This window comes from Protopterus annectens, chromosome 12.part0, assembly GCF_019279795.1.
Source record: "Protopterus annectens isolate FY-2018-M chromosome 12.part0, PAN1.0, whole genome shotgun sequence".
Lineage (NCBI taxonomy): Eukaryota > Metazoa > Chordata > Ceratodontiformes > Protopteridae > Protopterus > Protopterus annectens.
In genome coordinates this window covers 99544726-99565728 of record NC_056746.1, presented here as the reverse complement: position 1 = coordinate 99565728, position 21003 = coordinate 99544726, and the positions used below count along the sequence as shown (strand labels likewise).

The 21003-nt window shown below is 37.4% G+C and overlaps 1 protein-coding gene across 1 annotated transcript in view; it reads left to right on the top strand.

Moving 5' to 3' along the window:
* CLCN7 (chloride voltage-gated channel 7) overlaps positions 1–21003 on the top strand; it is a 1228907-nt gene that overhangs the window by 651143 nt on the left and 556761 nt on the right. Inside the window, exon 11 of the mRNA XM_044089120.1 lies at positions 13316–13380. Coding sequence (XP_043945055.1) covers positions 13316–13380 — 65 coding nt within the window. The remainder of the gene's footprint in view (positions 1–13315; positions 13381–21003) is intronic.

The following is a 21003-nucleotide window of genomic DNA, read 5'->3' as shown; positions in this document are numbered from 1 at the left end:
TATTAACTCCCACTCAACACGGATTCAGACCCAGTCACAGCACTATGACTGCCGTCCTATCCTTCCTGAAAACTGTGGATAAAGCCAGGGATTCTGGTTTTACTGTATCTACCCTCTTACTTGACCTTTCTAAGGCCTTCAACACTATCTCTCACAGCCTTCTCCTTACTAAACTATCCAACCTAAACCTATCCCCTTCCTCTCTTAACTGGTTCACCAGCTACCTCTCTAACAGGCAGCAAAATGTTAAGTGGAAAAAAGCCATCTCTTCTTTCCTTAACACCCCCACTGGTGTCTCCCAGGGTTCCATATTGGGTCCCCCTCCTCTTCAATATATTCATTAATGATTTCTACTGCTCGATCCCTTACGCTAACATTATTCAATATGCAGACGATTCGACAATGATCTGCGCTGCTACTTTCATCCCCTCTCTCTTAAAGCTGACTCAAGATGCCTTCTCTACCACACAACAGTAGATGAAAGACCATCATTTAGCACTCAATGTGTCAAAAACCAAACTTATGGTATTTACCCCCTCTAAAACCAACACCATTGACAGACACTTATTTTCCATCACCAGCCATAATAACACACCTCTTGAACTGGTATCTGAAATCAAACTACTAGGAGTCCAAATCGATGACCAGCTTAAATGCAATTCCCATCTACAACTAAACATAAAGAAAACCCACCAAAAACTTGGCATGATCTACCGACACCATCGATACCTCACTACTACTACTAAGCTCACTCTCTCAACTACATTTCTCATCCCTTCCCTCCTTTATGGTGCCCCTCTCCCCCTCTCCTAACAAATCTACAGTCATCTCAAGACAAAACTGTCCTCTGGTTATAATAAAATTGCAAAATTTGTCTCTAGCCAAAAATCATCAACCCGTCCACTGCATATCTCTCCACAAACTAAACTGGCTAGAACTTCCCAACTATCTCTCCTATACTCAGCTTACTTATGCACACAAACTCATTTTTCACCCCTCCTTCTGTCCTTCCCTTTCCTCTACCTTTAAAATGCACCACCCAGAAAGACTACTAAGGTCTAGCAACCAAAACCTAATAGAACTGTACAAACCCCTTTGCTCCCCAGGACAAAACCTCCAGTCCCTTGCCCTGGCACACCTATGGAACTCCCTCCGTCCATCCGTAGCACCACTAACCTCCCTTCCTTCACTCACATCTAACATCCACATGGGAATGCTCCTGCTCCCGTCCCTCATAGCCTATTCTCCACTTCCTACTGGCAACTATCTCATTTATTCCAGACACCGACCCCATACTTGCACCTAGCAAGTACTAAGCCAATTGTAAATAACTTCTTATCATTCTAAAATTGTACTTTTCCATTTCACAAAACTTTATATTTACTAAAGAAATGTCTTTTGTTTTCTGCTAAATGTAACCTATTAACTGCGTAATTTTCTTTTTGTCTTATAACTGCAAAAGACTTAATTACTAAACTGCTGTTTATCTTTGTGTGGGAGCTTTTCTCCCCAGGACTCAATTGAAAATGGGTTCTTATTGGCCCAATGGACTATCCTGGTTAAACAACTGTGCAAATAAATAAAATAAATAAATTAATAATAAACTATAACAGCCATGCTGTGCATTAACAGGTAGTACTCCCCCAACAGAGTCTACCAGTAATGACCGAACTGATCCCATAACTGCCCTTTGCTTTCTTGCCTCACCTGTCCCAAAAAAGTGACACACACATTCCATGTACCTCACCTCTAGTCTCATCGAGGAGAAATGAAGAATGTAAAAATGCCACAGTTACCTGATTAAGCTTCCTTCTAGTAGACACATACCCTGGGCCCCGACAAGCTGTATCATTTTTATTTGACAAAGTAATGCCCTTGTGCTTCCATGTACAGCAAGCCTTCTCACCCTTACTCCAAAAAACACGTTATTTGTGCAGCTGTGATATTTGCTTTGTAAGGAAAGTGAAAGAAAGAATGACCACAGTCTTTTATTTCATTGTGTTGCTTTTGGATATGTGTATATACATACATACGTGTGTGTGTGTATATATATATATATATATATATGTGTGTGTGTATATATGTGTCATGTGTCTGACTTCTAACCAGTGACAAGTGGAGTACCACAAGGTTCAGTCCTGGGTCCTCTCCTGTTTGGTATCTACTTCTCTGACATAAGGTTCATAGGTTCATAGGTTGGTACTAGGCTATCAGCCCTAGGGCCTATACAAGCCTAACCATAACAATTCCCTGGCTATTTCTTCCCACATTATTTACTTTCCTGGACCCCTAAGGGCTAACACAGAGGGCCTCTGGCTGACAAAGTTCACAGATGACTGCAAACTAGGTGCCATAGCCGATTCCCCAAACAACGTGGACATCCTACAGAAGGGCCTCACTGAGACAGATGCCTGGTGTCAGAGCCATGGCTGCAAGCTAAATGCCAAAAAGTGCATTGTCATCCTCTTTGGTCAAAACTTTGTTCCCATGAACTACCACATAGGCAGCAGTCCACTTAATGCTGAAGATGTGATAAGAGACCTTGGGACCCAGGTGGACAGTAGTCTGTCCTTTGATAATCACATCGCCACAGTAGTCAGCAAGTCCTTCTACGTGGCACACTTCATCACAAAAGGGTTCTCATCCAGGAAAAAAAGAGGTCATTGTTCCCCTCTACTCTGCTCTCATTAGACCCATTATTGAGTACAACGCCCCATTTGGAATGTACCTCACAAGACATCTGCAACAGCTGGAAAGGCCACAGACGTACCTCACAAAGAGGATTATGAGCCTCAAACAGGTGTCCTACGCTGATTGCCTCAAAAAAGTCCAGCTTTGTAGCATATCGCCTACTCCAAGGTGATCTCTGCCTAACATACAAAGCTATGTCAAACCCAGAGCTGTTGGACATGCTCCACTTAAAGAAATCCCAATCCCTCCATAATCCCCACTCTAGTGACCTAAACCTTGTCACCACAATAAATAGAACATGCTGGAGGGATAGAGTTCCTGTCCCAGAGACTTCCCATACTCTGGAACAAGCTACCTATGTCAAGCAGAGTTCTTCATTAGCACTCTTCAAGAAAAATCTTGATGAGTGGATGGGAATTAGGGAATTCACCCTGGGGATCATTTATGTGGCTCTGCTCAACAGGAGCACAGGAAATAACTTTCTTGGGTGGCGAAAGCTTACATAGGCCCTAGGGTCGATAGTCTAGTATGTACATATGAACTATCCATATCAATGATTATTTTGCATGAATCATGTAATTCTTTTCTTGAGCAGCCTGCCTCCTCCCCAAAAAACATAGCCATTTCCAGTGTACTTTCCTGATGTGATTGTGAAGAACATGAAATGTATAGTTGCCTCAGTGATAGGTTTGAACATTTTGTTCATAAGTACATATTCTGTTCTTGGGCTAACCCAGTCACATAACTGCCTTGCGTTTTTATGCATACCTTGCCCTCTGATTTCTCCCAAATCATCGCAGTCTTTTGTATGATGATGTGATGAAAGTGAAAAAAATCTGTTTGAGGCACCATGAACTGCCCCTAGCCTCCCTCTGACCAGGCTGTAGCAGTTATCATTTATTGTCATCATTCTAACTGTCCTTTGCTTTCATGCACAGACAACCCCCTAAACTGATAGATTCCTCTGGTAATCACCCGTGATGTATAATCACTAAAGTAATGTATTCCCATTTGCCACTGTAGAGCACCCAATCCCAATGTGAACTACCACAAAACTGAATTTTAAAAGTAAATAAAAGTGCAATGTGCTGTGATCTACTGTGCACTCTTACCACTGCCAAGAAGATCCACAGGTTGGTGTGGTTACATGCCAGAAAAAAAATGTTATCACAGTAATTCATTTCAGTTTGTAGTCATCAGACACCATACATTGTCACCATCCCTTTACCAAGCCATAGCAATGATCATTTAATTTATTTTGATCCACCCGCCTGTTCATTTTTTTTTCACAGACTGACCCCTCAGACAAGTAGCCACTTCTGGCAATCACCTGGCACGTGTAATTGCTTAAGTTGGTGAAAACACAGCTACACTAATATATGAATCCCTACATTGATGTAAAATTAAACAAAAAAATACAGTTGTATATTGTTGTGGGCAATGTCTTCTGTAACCACTCCCCCCAGCTCTACCTGGTTTCTTGCAAGATATAAAAAAAATTATCTGCAATAAAAAAAATCCCAGAAGTGCGTACCTGCTTGTAGTCTGTAATATGACTAAATGTTGTCAAGAGAGCACAGATCACAGGTTGTCAGAGTGCATAGCAACAACATATGGGTTAATACCCATGTCATATGTTCATGGCATGGTGAGAAGTCATGAACTCTCAATTCTGCATTGTTTCCATTTGATTTTTTTGGGAAGTTGTGTGGTAACTGTTTCACTAATACAATTATTGTACTAGCCAAATGTCTCATGGACATATTGAGTTGAGAGAATCTGCTTCATACCAGTTTTAAAATAAGAAAAAAACATGCGCTAAACTAACTTATCACCTCAGTTAAGACAGGAAGGTAAAATGCAGAGTACCTTCTTTATCTCCTGTACTGATACCAGAAAATCAATACAAACAAAAGGAAATTCTGTAGAAGAAATTTTCCTTTGATAAAAGCTGCAGAATGCCAGATTTGAATCGAGGAGTTAGAATTTTTCATGTTTTCCTATTACCTTATCCTGAAGATGTTGTGGTTGGTAAAGCAGCCAAGCCAGAATTCCGAGTTGTCTGTGAAGATGTAAAGCTGTATACAAGGAATTCCAAACACATAAGACAAAACTGGCAAAGGTTAAGGCAGAATAGCAACCAGAATTGATACAGCCATCACTGTCTGAAAAAAATAGAGAAAATGAGAACTGTTAACCATGGGGGGGGGGTGGCAGAGACGGAGAGTGGGAGGGGGGGGCAGAGACAGAGATGGAGAGGGGGAGACATTCTTCTATCCCTGGCTCTCAGAAAAGCTCTTTAGTGTCAACAACTTTTGCAAAAGGGAAATCAGATATCCAGAGAGAGAACAGCTATTTCATAGTCAACGTTTGGATATGTGGATTGTTTGTTTGAGAACTGATTGTACTAGAGAAAGAAAAGTTGCTTTGCTAAGTTTTTTGTATGTGATTAAAGGTCTTGCATGATATAAATTGCATCTGAAATGCTTAGTGCAGTTAAAGAAGTTAAAATGAATGATCAACATAATGTAACGCATGTTACCTCATAATGTGCAAAAAATAATACAGCATAATGTAACGCATGTTACCTCATAATGTGTTTAAAATAAGTACAGCATAATGTAACGTATGTTACCTCATAAAGTGTATAAAATAAGTACAGCATAATGTAACGCATGTTACCTCATGATGTGTTTAAAATAAGTACAGCATAATGTAACGCATGTTACCTCATAATGTGTTTAAAATAAGTACAGCATAATGTAACGCATGTTACCTCATAATGTGTTTAAAATAAGTACAGCATAATGTAGCATGTTACCTCATAATGTGTTTAAAATAAGTACAGCATAATGTAACGCATGTTACCTCATAATGTGTTTAAAATAAGTACAGCATAATGTAACGCATGTTACCTCATAATGTGTTTAAAATAAGTACAGCATAATGTAACGTATGTTACCTCATAAAGTGTATAAAATAATACAGCATAATGTAACGCATGTTATCTCATAAAGTGTATAAAATAAGTACAGCATAATGTAACGCATGTTACCTCATAATGTGTTTAAAATAAGTACAGCATAATGTAACGCATGTTACATCATAATGTGCATAAAATAAGTACAGCATAATGTAACGCATGTTACCTCATAATGTGCAAAAAATCATACAGCATAATGTAACGCAGGTTACCTCATAATGTGTTTAAAATAAGTACAGCATAATGTAACGCATATTACCTCATAATGTGTTTAAAATAAGTACAGCATAATGTAACGCATGTTACCTCATAATGTGCATAAAATAAGTACAGCATAATGTAACGCATGTTACCTCATAATGTGCATAAAATAAGTACAGCATAATGTAACGCATGTTACCTCATAATGTGCATAAAATAAGTACAGCATAATGAAACGCATGTTACCTCATAATGTGCATAAAATAAGTACAGCATAATGTAATGCATGTTATCTCATAATGTGCATAAAATAAGTACAGCATAATGTAACGCATGTTACCTCGTAATGTGTGTAAAATAAGTACAGCATAATGTAACGCATGTTACCTCATAATGTGCATAAAATAAGTACAGCATAGTGTAACGCATGTTACCTCATAATGTGCATAAAATAAGTACAGCATAGTGTAACGCATGTTACCTCATAATGTGCATAAAATAAGTACAGCATAATGTAATGCATGTTATCTCATAATGTGCATAAAATAAGTACAGCATAATGTAACGCATGTTACCTCATAATGTGTGTAAATTAAGCACAGCATAATGTAACGCATGTTACCTCATAATGTGCATAAAATAAGTACAGCATAATGTAATGCATGTTATCTCATAATGTGCATAAAATAAGTACAGCATAATGTAACGCATGTTACCTCATAATGTGGATAAAATAAGTACAGCATAATGTAATGCATGTTACCTCATAATGTGTTTAAAATAAGCACAGCATAATCTAATGCATGTCCACATAATGTGCATAAAATAAGTACAGCATAATGTAATGCATGTTACCTCATAAAATAATGTCTTTTGGCTTTTCCCGGTTAGGGGTCGCCACAGCCAAACTCCAGTCCACTCATGATTTGTGCATAAAATAATTACAGCATAATGTAGCCCATGTTACCTCATAATGTCCATAAAATAATTATAGCATAATGTAACGCATGTTACCTCATAATGTGTGTAAAATAAGTACAGCATAATGTAATGCATGTTACATCATAATTTGTTTAAAATAAGTACAGCATAATGTAATGCATGTTACCTCATAATGTGCTTAAAATAAATACAGCATAATGTAACATATGTTACCTCATAATGTGCATAAAATAAGTACAGCATAATGTAATGCATGTTACCTCATAATGTGCTTAAAATAAATACAGCATAACTCTGGTCCGCTAACATATGTTACCTCATAATGTGCATAAAATAAGTACAGCATAATGTAATGCATGTTACCTCATAATGTGCTTAAAATAAATACAGCATAATGTAACGCATGTTACCTCATAAAGTGTATAAAATAAGTACAGCATAATGTAATGCATGTTACTTCATAATGTGTTGAGTCTTAAAATAAGTACAGCATAATGTAACGCATGTTACCAGCCCTGATGCACAACCTTCAACGTGCATAAAATAAATACAGCATAATGTAACGCATGTTACCTCATAATGTGTGTAAAATAAGTACAGCATAATGTAATGCATGTTACCTCATAATGTGCATAAAATAAGTACAGCATAATGTAACACATGTTACCTCATAATTTGTATAAAATAAGTACAGCATAATGTAACGCATGTTACCTCATAATGAGCATAAAATAAGTACAGCATAATGTAACGCATGTTACCTCATAAAGTGTATAAAATAAGTACAGCATAATGTAACACGTTACCTCATAATTTGTATAAAATAAGTACAGCATAATGTAACGCATATTTACCTCATAATGTGCATAAAATAAGTACAGCATAATGTAACACATGTTACCTCATAATGTGTATAAAATAAGTACAGCATAATGTAACACATGTTACCTCATAATTTGTATAAAATAAGTACAGCATAATGTAACGCATGTTACCTCATAATGAGCATAAAATAAGTACAGCATAATGTAATGCATGTTACCTCATAATGTGTGTAAAATAAGCACAGCATAATGTAACGCATGTTACCTCATAATGTACATAAAATAAGCACAGTATAATGTAACGCATGTTACCTCATAATGTGTATAAAATAAATACAACATACTGTAACGCATGTTACCTCATAATGTGCATAAAATAAGGACAGCATAATGTAATGCATGTTACCTCATAATGTGTGTAAAATAAGTACAGCATAATGTAACGCATGTTACCTCATAATGTACATAAAATAAGTACAGCATAATGTAATGCACGTTACCTCGTAATGTGTGTAAAATAAGCACATCATAATGTAACACATGTTACCTCATAATGTGCATAAAATAAGTACAGCATAATACAACGCATGTTACCTCATAATGTGCATAAAATAAGTGCAGCGTAATCTAACGCATGTTTCCTCGTTGTTGTGTCTTTTGGCTTTTTACCGGTTAGGGGTCGCCACAACGGAACTCCGTTCCGCTAACGATTGGCAGTTGATTTTTACGTACCGAGTTGCCAGCCCTGACGCACAACCTTCAATGAAGGTACGCCCATTCACATATGTCTCCACGCAGAATACGCTCTAGCTGAGAATCGAACCGGACAGCGTCTTACTTTGAGGTGACAGTGCTACTGCAGCACCACCACCGCGGATAACGCATGTTACCTCGTAATTTGTTTAAAATAAGTACAGCATAATGTAACGCATTTTACCTCATAATGTGCATAAAATAAGTACAGCATAATGTAATGCATGTTACCTCATAATGTGTGTAAAATAAGTACAGCATAATGTAACGCATGTTACTTCATAATGAGCATAAAATAAGTACAGCATAATGTAATGCATGTTACCTCATTATGTGCATAAAATAAATACAGCGTAATGTAACGCATGTTACCTCATAATGTGTGTAAAATAAGTACAGCATAATGTAATGCATGTTACCTCAAAATGTGCATAAAATAAGTACAGAATAATGTAATGCATGTCCACATAATGTGTATAAGTACAGCATAATGTAATGCATGTTACCTCATAATGTGTGTAAAATAAGCACAGCATAATGTAATGCATGTTACCTCATAATGTGCATAAAATAAGCACAGCATACTGTAACGCATGTTACCTCATAAAGTGTGTAAAATAAGTACAGCATAGTGTAACGCTTGTTACCTCATAATATGCATAAAATAAGTGCAGCATAATGTAACGCATATTTAACTCATAATGTGCATAAAATAAGTGCAGCATAATGTAACACGTTACCTCATAATGTGCATAAAATAAGTGCAGCATAGTGTAACGCATGTTACCTCATAATGTGTATAAAATAAGTACAGCATAATGTCATGCATGTTACCTCATAATGTGCATAAAATAAGCACAACATAATGTAATGCATGTTACCTCATAATGTGCATAAAATAAGCACAACATAATGTAACGCATGTTACCTCATAATGTGCATAAAATAAGCACAGCATAATGTGACGCATGTTACCTCATAATGTGCATAAAATAAGTGCAGCATAATGTAACGCATATTTACCTCATAATGTGCATAAAATAAGCACAACATAATGTAATGCATGTTACCTCATAATGTGCATAAAATAAGCACAGCATAATGTGACGCATGTTACCTCATAATGTGCATAAAATAAGTACAGCATAATGTAACACGTTACTTCATAATGTGCATAAAATAAGTAAATGTTACCTCATAATGTGTATAAAATAAGTACAGCATAATGTAACGCATGTTACCTCATAATGTGTATAAAATAAATACAACATACTGTAACGCATGTTACCTCATAATGTGCATAAAATAAGTACAGCATAATGTAACACGTTACTTCATAATGTGCATAAAATAAGTAAATGTTACCTCATAATGTGTATAAAATAAGTACAGCATAATGTAACGCATGTTACCTCATAATGTGTATAAAATAAATACAACATACTGTAACGCATGTTACCTCATAATGTGCATAAAATAAGTACAGCATAATGTAACGCATGTTACCTCATAATGTGTGTAAAATAAGGACAGCATAATGTAATGCATGTTACCTTATGTGTGTAAAATAAGTACAGCATAATGTAACGCATATTACCTCATAATTATGTGCATAAAATAAGTACAGCATAATGTAATGCATGTTACCTTATGTGTGTAAAATAAGTACAGCATAATGTAACGCATGTTACCTCATAATTATGTGCATAAAATAAGTACAGCATAATGTAATGCATGTTACCTCATAATGTGTGTAAAATAAGCACAGCGTAATGTAACGCATGTTACCTCATAATGTGCATAAAATAAGCACAGCATAATGTAACGCATGTTACATCATAATGTGTGTAAAATAAGCACAGCATACTGTAACACGTTACCTCGTAATGTGTGTAAAATAAGCACATCATAATGTAAAACATGTTACCTCATAATGTGCATAAAATAAGTACAGCATAATACAACGCATGTTACCTTATAATGTGCATAAAATAAGTACAGCATAATGTAACGCATGTTACCTCGTTGTTGTTGTGTCTTTTGGCTTTTTCCCGGTTAGGGGTCGCCACAGCGGAACTCCGGTCTGCTAACGATTGGCAGTTGATTTTTACGTACCGAGTTGCCAGCCCTGACGCACAACCTTCAACGAAGGTACGCCCATTCACGTATGTCTCCACGCAGAAGTCGCTCTAGCTGAGAATCGAACCGGACAGCGTCTTACTGTGAGGTGACAATGCTACTGCAGCACCACCACCGTGGATAACGCATGTTACCTCGTAATGTGCTTAAAATAAGTACAGCATAATGTAACACATTTTACTTCATAATGTGCATAAAATAAGTACAGCATAGTGTAATGCATGTTACCTCATAATGTGTGTAAAATAAGTACAGCATAATGTAACGCATGTTACCTCAAAATGTGCATAAAATAAGTACAGCATAATGTAACGCATGTTACCTCATAATGTGTATGAAATAAGTACAGCTTAATGTAACGCATGTCCACATAATGTGCATAAAATAAGTACAGCATAATGTAATGCATGTTACCTCATAATGTGTATAAAATAAGTACAGCGTAATGTAATGCATGTTACCTCATAATGTGCATAAAATAAGTACAGCATAATGTAACGCATGTTACCTCATAATGTGCATGAAATAAGCACAGCATAATGTAACGCATGTTACCTCATAATGTGAATAAAATAAGCACATCATAATGTAATGCATGTTACCTCATAATGTGTATAAAATAAGCACATCATAATGCATGTTACCTCATAATGTCTATAAAATAAGTACAGCATAATGTAACGCATGTTACCTCATAATGTGTGTGAAATAAGTACAGCGTAATGTAATGCATGTTACCTCATAATGTGTATAAAATAAGTACAGCGTAATGTAACGCATGTTACCTCAGAATGTGTATAAAATAAGCACATCATAATGTAACGCATGTTACCTCATAATGTGAATAAAATAAGCACATCATAATGTAATGCATGTTACCTCATAATGTGTATAAAATAAGCACATCATAATGTAACGCATGTTACCTCATAATGTGTATGAAATAAGTACAGCATAATGTAACGCATGTTACCTCATAATGTGTATAAAATAAGTACAGCGTAATGTAATGCAGGTTACCTCATAATGTGCATAAAATAACCCTCCCTCTTTTATGGGCTTCTTGTCTTCCATTAATATGTTTGTGCCACAGAGGTGTTGAATTAAGTTGGTTTTGTTGTTGTTACATGTACTCCAGAGATCATTACTGCTTTTGTAAAGAATATTTTTTTTTTGCATTTCTCCCATATTACTTTTGTAAAAAAAGCATTTTCTTGCATTTATCAGAGTTGCTAATCTTGCCTGCTTCTCATTTGTAATGTTTTGAACATGTTTATTTTTTTACTTTATATCACTGAAGCACATTTGAAAATTCTAACCTTTTTCTTTTGCCTCTTCAGGTTTTGTGTGTATCAAAAAGATGTTTAATTCTTTTGAATGATGCAGATGTGGAAAGGATTTGTTTAAAAAGTAATGTTTTGTTATAGTAGTAACTGAAGAAAAAGTTATCCAGAGCCGTGGACCAAAACTCAATGCGAAAGATTGTATAATAGTACCTTTTGGATAGACAGCTACCCTGGAAAGTACCACATTGATAATACTCACCTGAAAGTAGAAACAGTGGTCAGAGGTCAGGGAATGCATGTTGACAGTAACCTGACCTTTGACCAGCATGTGTGTACTGCGGTGAGAAATCGTTTTATGTTGTATTACTTATAAGTAAGGGCATGGCATCCAGGTGCAAGGAAGTCATTCTTCCAGTATACGTGGCTCTCATTAGATCGGCCACCGAGTACAACGCACCCTTCAGCATGAAACTGACTATGCACTTGCAATGGCTTGAGAAATCACAGAGGTTGCTTACCAAAAGAATACAGGGAGTAAACAGCAAATGCTATGCAGACCAGTCTCCTACAGACTGCTGAACGGCGATCTATGCCTAGTCCATAAGGCACCCTGTTATCGACATTGATGGATTAGTTGTACATCTGCAAAACAAATAGCATCAGAAATACCTTGTCTAAGGAGCTAAACCTCTTTTGTGACAAACAGTATGTGTTGGAGAGAGCGGTATCTGTCTGAAACATTACAACTTTTCTGTAACAGGCTTCTCATTCTTGTGAAGCAAAGGTCATCCCTAACCTTATTCATATGTGACTTGGATCAGTGGGTGGCAAATCACAGATTACCCCAGGTTTAGTGCACGTTTCTAGTGGGCAGGAGCAGCCTGTGAATGCTTGATATGTACAAATCTATATTATAACTTTAAAATTCCTTTGGGTATTGACACATCAGCAATATTTTGGCAAATTTTAATTGCACTTGACTAGGCTTAAAATAATTTTTGGACTGATAGCCTAGTAACTACTTATGAAACTTAAGCTTGTTAACCAGATTTGCCCACTGCTCACTCACACTGTAGAGAAATGGAGGCTGAAGGAATTAAACCCTGGACTTCAGGAAGCAGCTTGTTTACAATTCATGACCTTAATTCTCTGTACTTAACTGCCAGATAGTATTTATTTCTGAAATCCTGAGTACTTTATTTGTAACTATGCTTTTGTTCCAGGTAAACCTTGGACTTCAGGAAGTACCTTGGTGTGTGTATATATATATATATATATATATATATATGTGTGTGTGTGTTTAGTTTACTGTAGATGCCTTTTATATGCTATTAAGAGAATATCAGCTTTCTACCTTTGTTAGGTTGCACAATGAACGATCTTGAACTAAAAATGTACAGTATAGGAAGAAAAAGCTTAGCTGACTTTTATTGTAAAAATTCAATCTGTTAAAGATGTCATACTTTTTCAGTTCTTACTAGTAATTTCTCTTTCAGGTGGAGTTCTTTTCAGTTTAGAAGAAGGGGCCTCTTTTTGGAACCAGTTGCTGACATGGAGAATTGTAAGTAGCAGCACCCGCCCTCCCGGTTAAACACACACACACACACACACACACACACACACACACACACTGATTAGCAGTTCTTTGGCTGTTTTTGTACTTTGCTGTTGCTTATGAAACAGATGGATTTGTACCAAAGGACTATAGCGGTATGCTGATATAGCAGTACTGATGGGACTGTTACTTATACTGTTACATGAATTTTTGTTTCTTTTTTCTGAGCGGTTGGCTGAAGACCTTCAAACCTTGTAGGGCCTTTTATTATGGCATAATTTATCACTGCTTTTAATACTGCTGTACACAAAAACAGATAAATATGTGAGGTGTGTGCTTGTTCTTCACACACGCACACACACAGACACGCGCAGACACACACACACACATACGCACGCACACACAGACACGCGCAGACACACACACACACACGCACACACGCACGCACACACACACACACACACACACACATATGCATTAGTCAGATTATTCAAATTCTTTCATGAAGAGGATCGTTCCCATTTTGAAAGCACTTTATATGAATTATAACGAGCATATTCATTCAAGGGACATAAGGGTTGCTGCTAACCTGGCCTCCTTTTAAGTTGTCAGCAGCAGAAAACGTATCCACAAAGCCAACCCCAGCAGGCAAGGATAGCATTCCTGATGACATTTAAATTTGACATTGTGAAGCAGTTAAAAGAAAAACTCACACCTCTTCTGGAGTTAGTAAAGAAATACAGCTGCTTTAGAGATGCAGGATAATCACATTTAATCCTACTGTGTGTGTGTGTGTGTGTGTGTGTGTGTGTGTGTGTGTGTATATATATATATATATATATATATGTGTGTGTGTATATATATATATATATGTGTGTGTATATATATATATATATATATATATATATATATATATATATATATATAAAAATATATATATAGTTATGCTACATTATTTCCAGTGTTTATCCATTCATCTAAGCTATGAATGTACAATGTTTTGAACACCCCTTCTGGCTAACTGTATGTCATATATGCAGTTATATCATCAAATGCTGTCATATATATTTCATGTATACATTATTGTAGGCATAATTGGATTTCGGAATAATTTTCACAGCTGTAGCTAGGTCCTTTCGCACTCTGGACACTCCTCAGACTAGCACCCAAACCATAGGTGAGCACCAAAAAAGGTCCTCCAAAGCTAATGACCAAAAAAAGACCAAAACTGAAAACGTTTTTTCCAACGTTCTGAACTGTATACAGTGCAGCTATGTTAAACTCATTCATTTCAGCAGACACTTGCTTGTCGTGGATGCTGTAATGAATCTCAGGACTTTACTCACACTAGATTTGGAGCTTTACTGCACTGCTGGTCCTGCATCTCTGACAGTTTGCAGATAGAGCAGCAGCGCCCCCACCCCTTTTACCCCCCTCCCCACTCATAGAACTGGTAATTTCAGAACAACAATGATGGTAATTTATGTATATAATTCATCCATTCATAACAGAAATGTTTTCTTTGCAAGTATGAACTGACCTTTGTAGACATTACAGAATTTTTTTTTTTTTTTTTACAAAATGTTCTTACTTAGAAACATTGCATTGGCAAACCCAACATCTAAGCATGTTACCATCATGTGATCAATACTTAATTATTACTTATCAGACTCCTTGAAACACCACTTCTCTACAAACCGTCAGACAGATAAGATTCCAAGTCCAGCAATTAGTCAAGAACACACAATACACTCTACTTTCCTCTCTCTCTCACTTCATATGCTGAGAAGTAAAAGTGATTAAGCAGACATCACAGACAGAGTCTTGACCAATCAAGTTGAATAACAAAAAGTGTAGATTGAATGAAGTAACAGTGTAATGGCAGTGTTAAAGATTATGCTTGAAAAATCTATGTATTTTGTAGAGCAAAAGGAGAAAATCAGATATTTCTTATGAAAGTAGGCAGAGAAAGGCTATTTTAAATAAACATGTTATGTTTTGTACAGGATCAGTCAATTTCTGTGTGACAACCCACCACTGGACCAGTAATCAGGGAGCATCAATACTCCACCACTGGCACCTGTGGGGAACGTTCACTGGGAGGATAACAGGTACACACACAGTATTTCCAGATGCAGCTCTCTGCATCAAGTGTACTTTCCTCTAAGAGCACAAAGAGACTACAGTCAGTCCAGGACTGGTTTCTCCCTCTTTCTCCAGATCGCCAAAAAGATTCCCCACTGGCACAGGTATAGAGTTGAGTCCTTAGCCAGGGTTCCAAACCAAGTCCTCCAACATTCTCTATGTCCAACCAGTGCTTCATGTTCCTGCCCAAATACCTGACACACACACTGTTGGAGATTTGTTTTATATACACACTCAACTGGGAAAGGCTGGCACAGGTTTACTAGCTATGCCCCTTTCTGCCCAGGCTATAAGGTAGTTACCACTGCCACCAGAACCCCTCGTCAGCAACTTTAAGGCCCTTAAAGGGTCTCCAATTTTACTGTGTAATATTAATACTAATACTGGAGCGTTTCTCCCCAGGCCTCCGCTGAAAATTGGCTTCATTCCAAGTCTGACTTTCCTGGTAAACAAATAATAATCGATTAAATAAATAATACAAATGGTAGTTTGACCAAGAGCAAGGCAGTTAGGAGTGACCCACACAGTGTCACCAAGTAAATATGCATGTACTTTCAGAACTTGAATATCTCTGCAAATATTAGCCACAATGAAAGTTTTAAAGATATTTAATAAATAATAGAAGAACAAGATAATACTAAGTATATATTCACAGTAATGTCAGAGTTCAAAACCACAGGAAATATTTAGAATAACATTGTAGGACAGGCTCAGACAAAGAAAAACAATATCTAAACTAGGCTTCACTGTATTCCTGACTGTATCTAAGAGAGTTACTATACCCTGCTATCTTACTTAATAGAGCAAGGCGGATTATGTGGTGAATGGTTCTTGTTGTCAGGCCGAAGACAATACAGAATGCTCCATCTCTCACTAAGGGACTTCTCAAAATAATATCTAAAATATTACTGCTGGGATAGCTTGCAGAATGACATCACTTCTTGTCATCTGACTTCTAGTTTCCATTGCTGGAAGCTGGCAGGACTTGGCACCTACCTGTAAAAATACACACACATGGGCTTTGCTCAGATCTGTTGAGCTTCTGGAGGTCATAAAACTATTGCATACTTCCACAGTAGTAATTAGTTCACCCCAAAGACAATACAGAATTCTTTCTAGTACAGACTTTGCGTCTCTGGCTGCCTTGAAACTTATGACATAGCATATTTAATGGCCTAGCCTATAAAGTGATTTAATTTCAGATATTTTCTAAAGTTTGCTGGACTGGGGTTAACCCTCCAGTTTCCTCTATTAAAAGATATACATTTAAACAGTTACAATAGTGCATGTACATTTCTGTTTTCTCCAGTAAGGTACACTGTGCAAACATTTCAAAACACAAGCACTTTACAAGTACCTTTTCAACATAAACATAGTTTGATATACGCATGACATACAGTTCTAATACATTTGTAGCACCACCATATTGTATGAATCAGTTCAATATTCACAAATGACATATAATTATTTACAAAATTCCAGGTAGCTGTGCTGGCAGTACCTCCTTTCATCACATTCTGGTTTTAGAAAGATGTTACCATTTTGAAAAGACAGTCAAAAAACTCATTTCTTTTACCACTTTTTTAACAATGTGCTAAAGACAAGTTGGCGTGAAACGTGTATCCGTATTTTGGCCTCTGTACTTATGCATCATACTCTGTTATGCATAAGGTTCTTCTATTCTGCATTCATTAAATTTTAAGACTGTCCAAGGCAAATGTTGCAGTTAAAACTTTCCTCCTTCCCTTTCATCTTCTGTGAGTTACCACTGTTTTTTAGTGAGGTTTTCAAATATCTGTCTATCTAACTGTCAAGGCAATGTCTTATTGGAATTGTGCAGTGAGGTCTTATTGACTTTCATATTATTGTATCAGGAGACAAAAAGTCTATTTAGCCTGTTTGTGGTTTGCAACTAACAGCTGATAAACTTTCCTACTTGCTCAGATCCCTCTACATGCAAGTATTTGTCCTATGCCTTATTAAAGGCTTTAGCTGAGTCAGAGATCTTCACTTATTCATTTAGAATGTTCCATGCATTCAGAACTTAGTCTAATTTCACTCAGATCAAAGTTAGTGTGTGTTCTACCCATTTTCAGCACATCTTCTCCATCTTCCTCTGTCTTTCTTTTGAAATAGCACTTCTCCACAGTCCCATGTCATGGGTTGTGTTTCCCATCTCTGTCTTGGTCTTCGTTCTGCAGACCCCCCGGTTTCTTTAGCCTCCTCCTTTACTTCAGTCATTATTACATCATTTTAAGTTACAATTCTGGTCTTTGTTGTCTTTCCAGCTATGCTGCATCCTTCTGTTCGTCACCCCTGTTCAGTTCCTCCAGGTCAGCCTTATTTCACTCCCCCACTGCTGTGTTAAAAATGCTGAATCTTAGATTAACCTGTTGTGTTGTGGGGCCATTGTGGCATATCACTAGGCAGCAGCTTCTGATGTGTTACCTTTCCTCACTGTCACTGTCAGTGTCAGCCTTTCTAGGTAGTATTTTACCTGTCTCTTGTCAACCCATAGTTCTTTGAGGTTGCTCATTACACTTAAACTGTAAACATAGGAACTGACAAATTTACTGAAATCCAGCTCTACTTTTACTTGGAAGCCCTTATCCATTTCTGCCAGAAACCTGTCATAGAACTGTATCATGTTGGGTTGGCACAACCTTATTTCTACAAAAGTATGCTGATTCAGGTTTACTATTAATTGTGCCTAGATTAACCATCATATGTTTATCCAAACACAAAATATCTAAAATCTTGGTAAGCTGCTTCTCAAAGCAATCACATTCCCAAAGCTACAAAACACAAAAACATTTTTTTTCAGATGGCAAGCTCTCGTGTACTTCTAATGTGATCACAAGCTCCAGAAACTCCAAAAAGAAGAAAAGTGTGATGAGCATGCAGCACTCACCTTCTCTATGTTCTCTGAAGCTAATCACCAATATAAGACACCAGAGATTGATCTTCCAGTGACAACATTCTGTCTTTTTCAGCTGACTGCTGACAAGCACTAGGTTTACTGCTGAATCGCACCTTAAAGCCATCAGTAGTCCAAAAATACCCATCAACAATTCCTTAGGATATTTGCTGCTAAAATGGGTTCATAGTTACCTCACTGGTAGATCTTTCTGTTTCTTTGTTAATAATTATTCCCAGTCACCTTCCAAGTACACTTGGAGTATCCCAAGGTCCAGTCACTGGTCCTCCTCCGTTTTCATTCTTCGTTTCTCTTTCCTTCACATTTGCTAGCATGAACATTCTGTTGTGTGCTAATGGTTTATACTAGCCATTGCTCTTGACTTAACCAGGTATCTCATTCTAAATTCACAGTTAGTATAGTAAAAGAAATTTGCAAGTAATTATTTATGGCACATCCAGAAAGTTAGTTAGTGTGCCAAGGTGGTCAGTTAATATTACCAGGTAGCACCATTGCTGACTCAGTGATTTTTTTTCAAAGACCTTGGTGTGTAGGTCAGCCCATCTCTGAAAGTCACAGAACACGCAGGTATGGCATTACAGTAAACTCAGGTAATTCTAGCGTGTTGCTTTTCATTAAGTAATGTCATCAAAAAGTAACTAAGGTAACACAAAGGGAATATTAGCTTCTTTGATTTAGTATGGGCCACCAGTCACTACTTCTCACTCCCAGGTAAACCCAAACTGATTACACATTTGTCTAAATAAAGAACGTTTTATATACAACTGTTTTTTGAGGCATACTCTCTACATACACCAAAAGCCTTGGAGTAAAACCTAAGAACATCCTATTATGGACTATAAGATTCTGTATACCAGGTGCTTCTCTGAAATTCAGTAAGAACTAACTTTGGGTGCACTTCATACATCAGTAAGATCAATTTAAATGCTAACTTCCCTATGTCGCTTGTAAAATATCTTAAATTCACTGCTAGCTGCAAGTATAATTGTCTGAAGCCATAAACCTCACAGTGCATATAATATCACTCTACTAGCAGTAGTTTTACCTTTGGCCTAAGTCCGAGATTTGATTGGTTTGCAGAATGACATTTTACATTTACTTTTGATGTTTGTCTGTCTTTTAATCCTGATCTTATTTCATTATATTGTATCTTGTAATTTAGTGAAGCTGGTTGTGACTGAAAATGGGCCACTGTAGTTCAGTCCCACGACCTTACAAATACCATATTTTCAATGTTTTTTCCACCACCGAGGTCAGGCTGACAGGTCTGTAGTTTCCAGAGTTATTGCTTCTGTCCTCTTCCTGGATGGGTGGCCCTACTTATAACCTTCCTCTCATTCTGTGATTTGTCTTCACTGGTCAGTGGTTTGTCGGACACATTGGTTAAAGGTTCTCACAATAGCCAGCCAAATTCTTTCAAATTTTAGATGAAAGCCAATCCACTGCCAGAGCATAGTCTTCTGTAAATCTGTGCAGTTCCTGCTCCATTTTCCTGTGGTTGGTTTATTTATTTTACGTTTGTTGACCAGGGAAGTCCAGCTGACCACATAGGCCCCATTTCAGCAGAGGACCAGGGAGAAAAGCTCTAGTACATGCAGTACAAACAAAATCTTTCAACTTACACAATAATGTCACCTGTACTTCATCCTCTACCCATTTTCGAACAGCAGGAATGATCTGCTTTGCTCTTTAAAAGATTTTTTGTTTTTTAGTTCAAGTTGCTCCCTGTCCTCTCTTATGCCTCTTCTTTAACAAATATTGTGTTCTGCTGCATACCACAGATGCATTTTATCTCGCTGCATACCACAGATGCGTTTTATCTCGCTGCATACCACAGATGAGTTTTATCTCGCTGCATACCACAGATGAGTTTTATCTCGCTGCATACCACAGATGCGTTTTATCTCGCTGCATACCACAGATGCGTTTTATCTCGCTGCATACCACAGATGCGTTTTATCTCGCTGCATACCACAGATGCGTTTTATCTCGCTGCATACCACAGATGAGTTTTATCTCGCTGCATACCACAGACATATTTTATCCAAATACATATCACAGACGCATTTTATCCCTCTGCACCACAGATGTATTTTATCCCACTGCATACCGCAGGCATAGTTTATCCCACTGCATACCGCAGACGTAGTTTATCCCACTGCATACCGCAGACTTAGTTTATCCCACTGCATACCGCACACGTAGTTTATCCCACTGCATACCGCAGATGTAGTTTATCCCACTACATACCGCAGACTTGGTTTATCCCACTGCATACCGCAGATGTAGTTTATCCCACTGCATTCCGCAGACTTGGTTTATCCCACTGCATACTGCAGACGTAGTTTATCCCACTGCATACCGCAGACGTAGTTTATCCCACTGCATACCACAGACGTAGTTTATCCCACTGCATACCGCAGATGTAGTTTATCCCACTGCACACCGCAGATGTAGTTTATCCCACTGCATACCACAGACATAGTTTACCCTGCTCCTTCACTCATTTGCTAATGTCCTTTCCCATGACCTTTAACTGCTGTGTT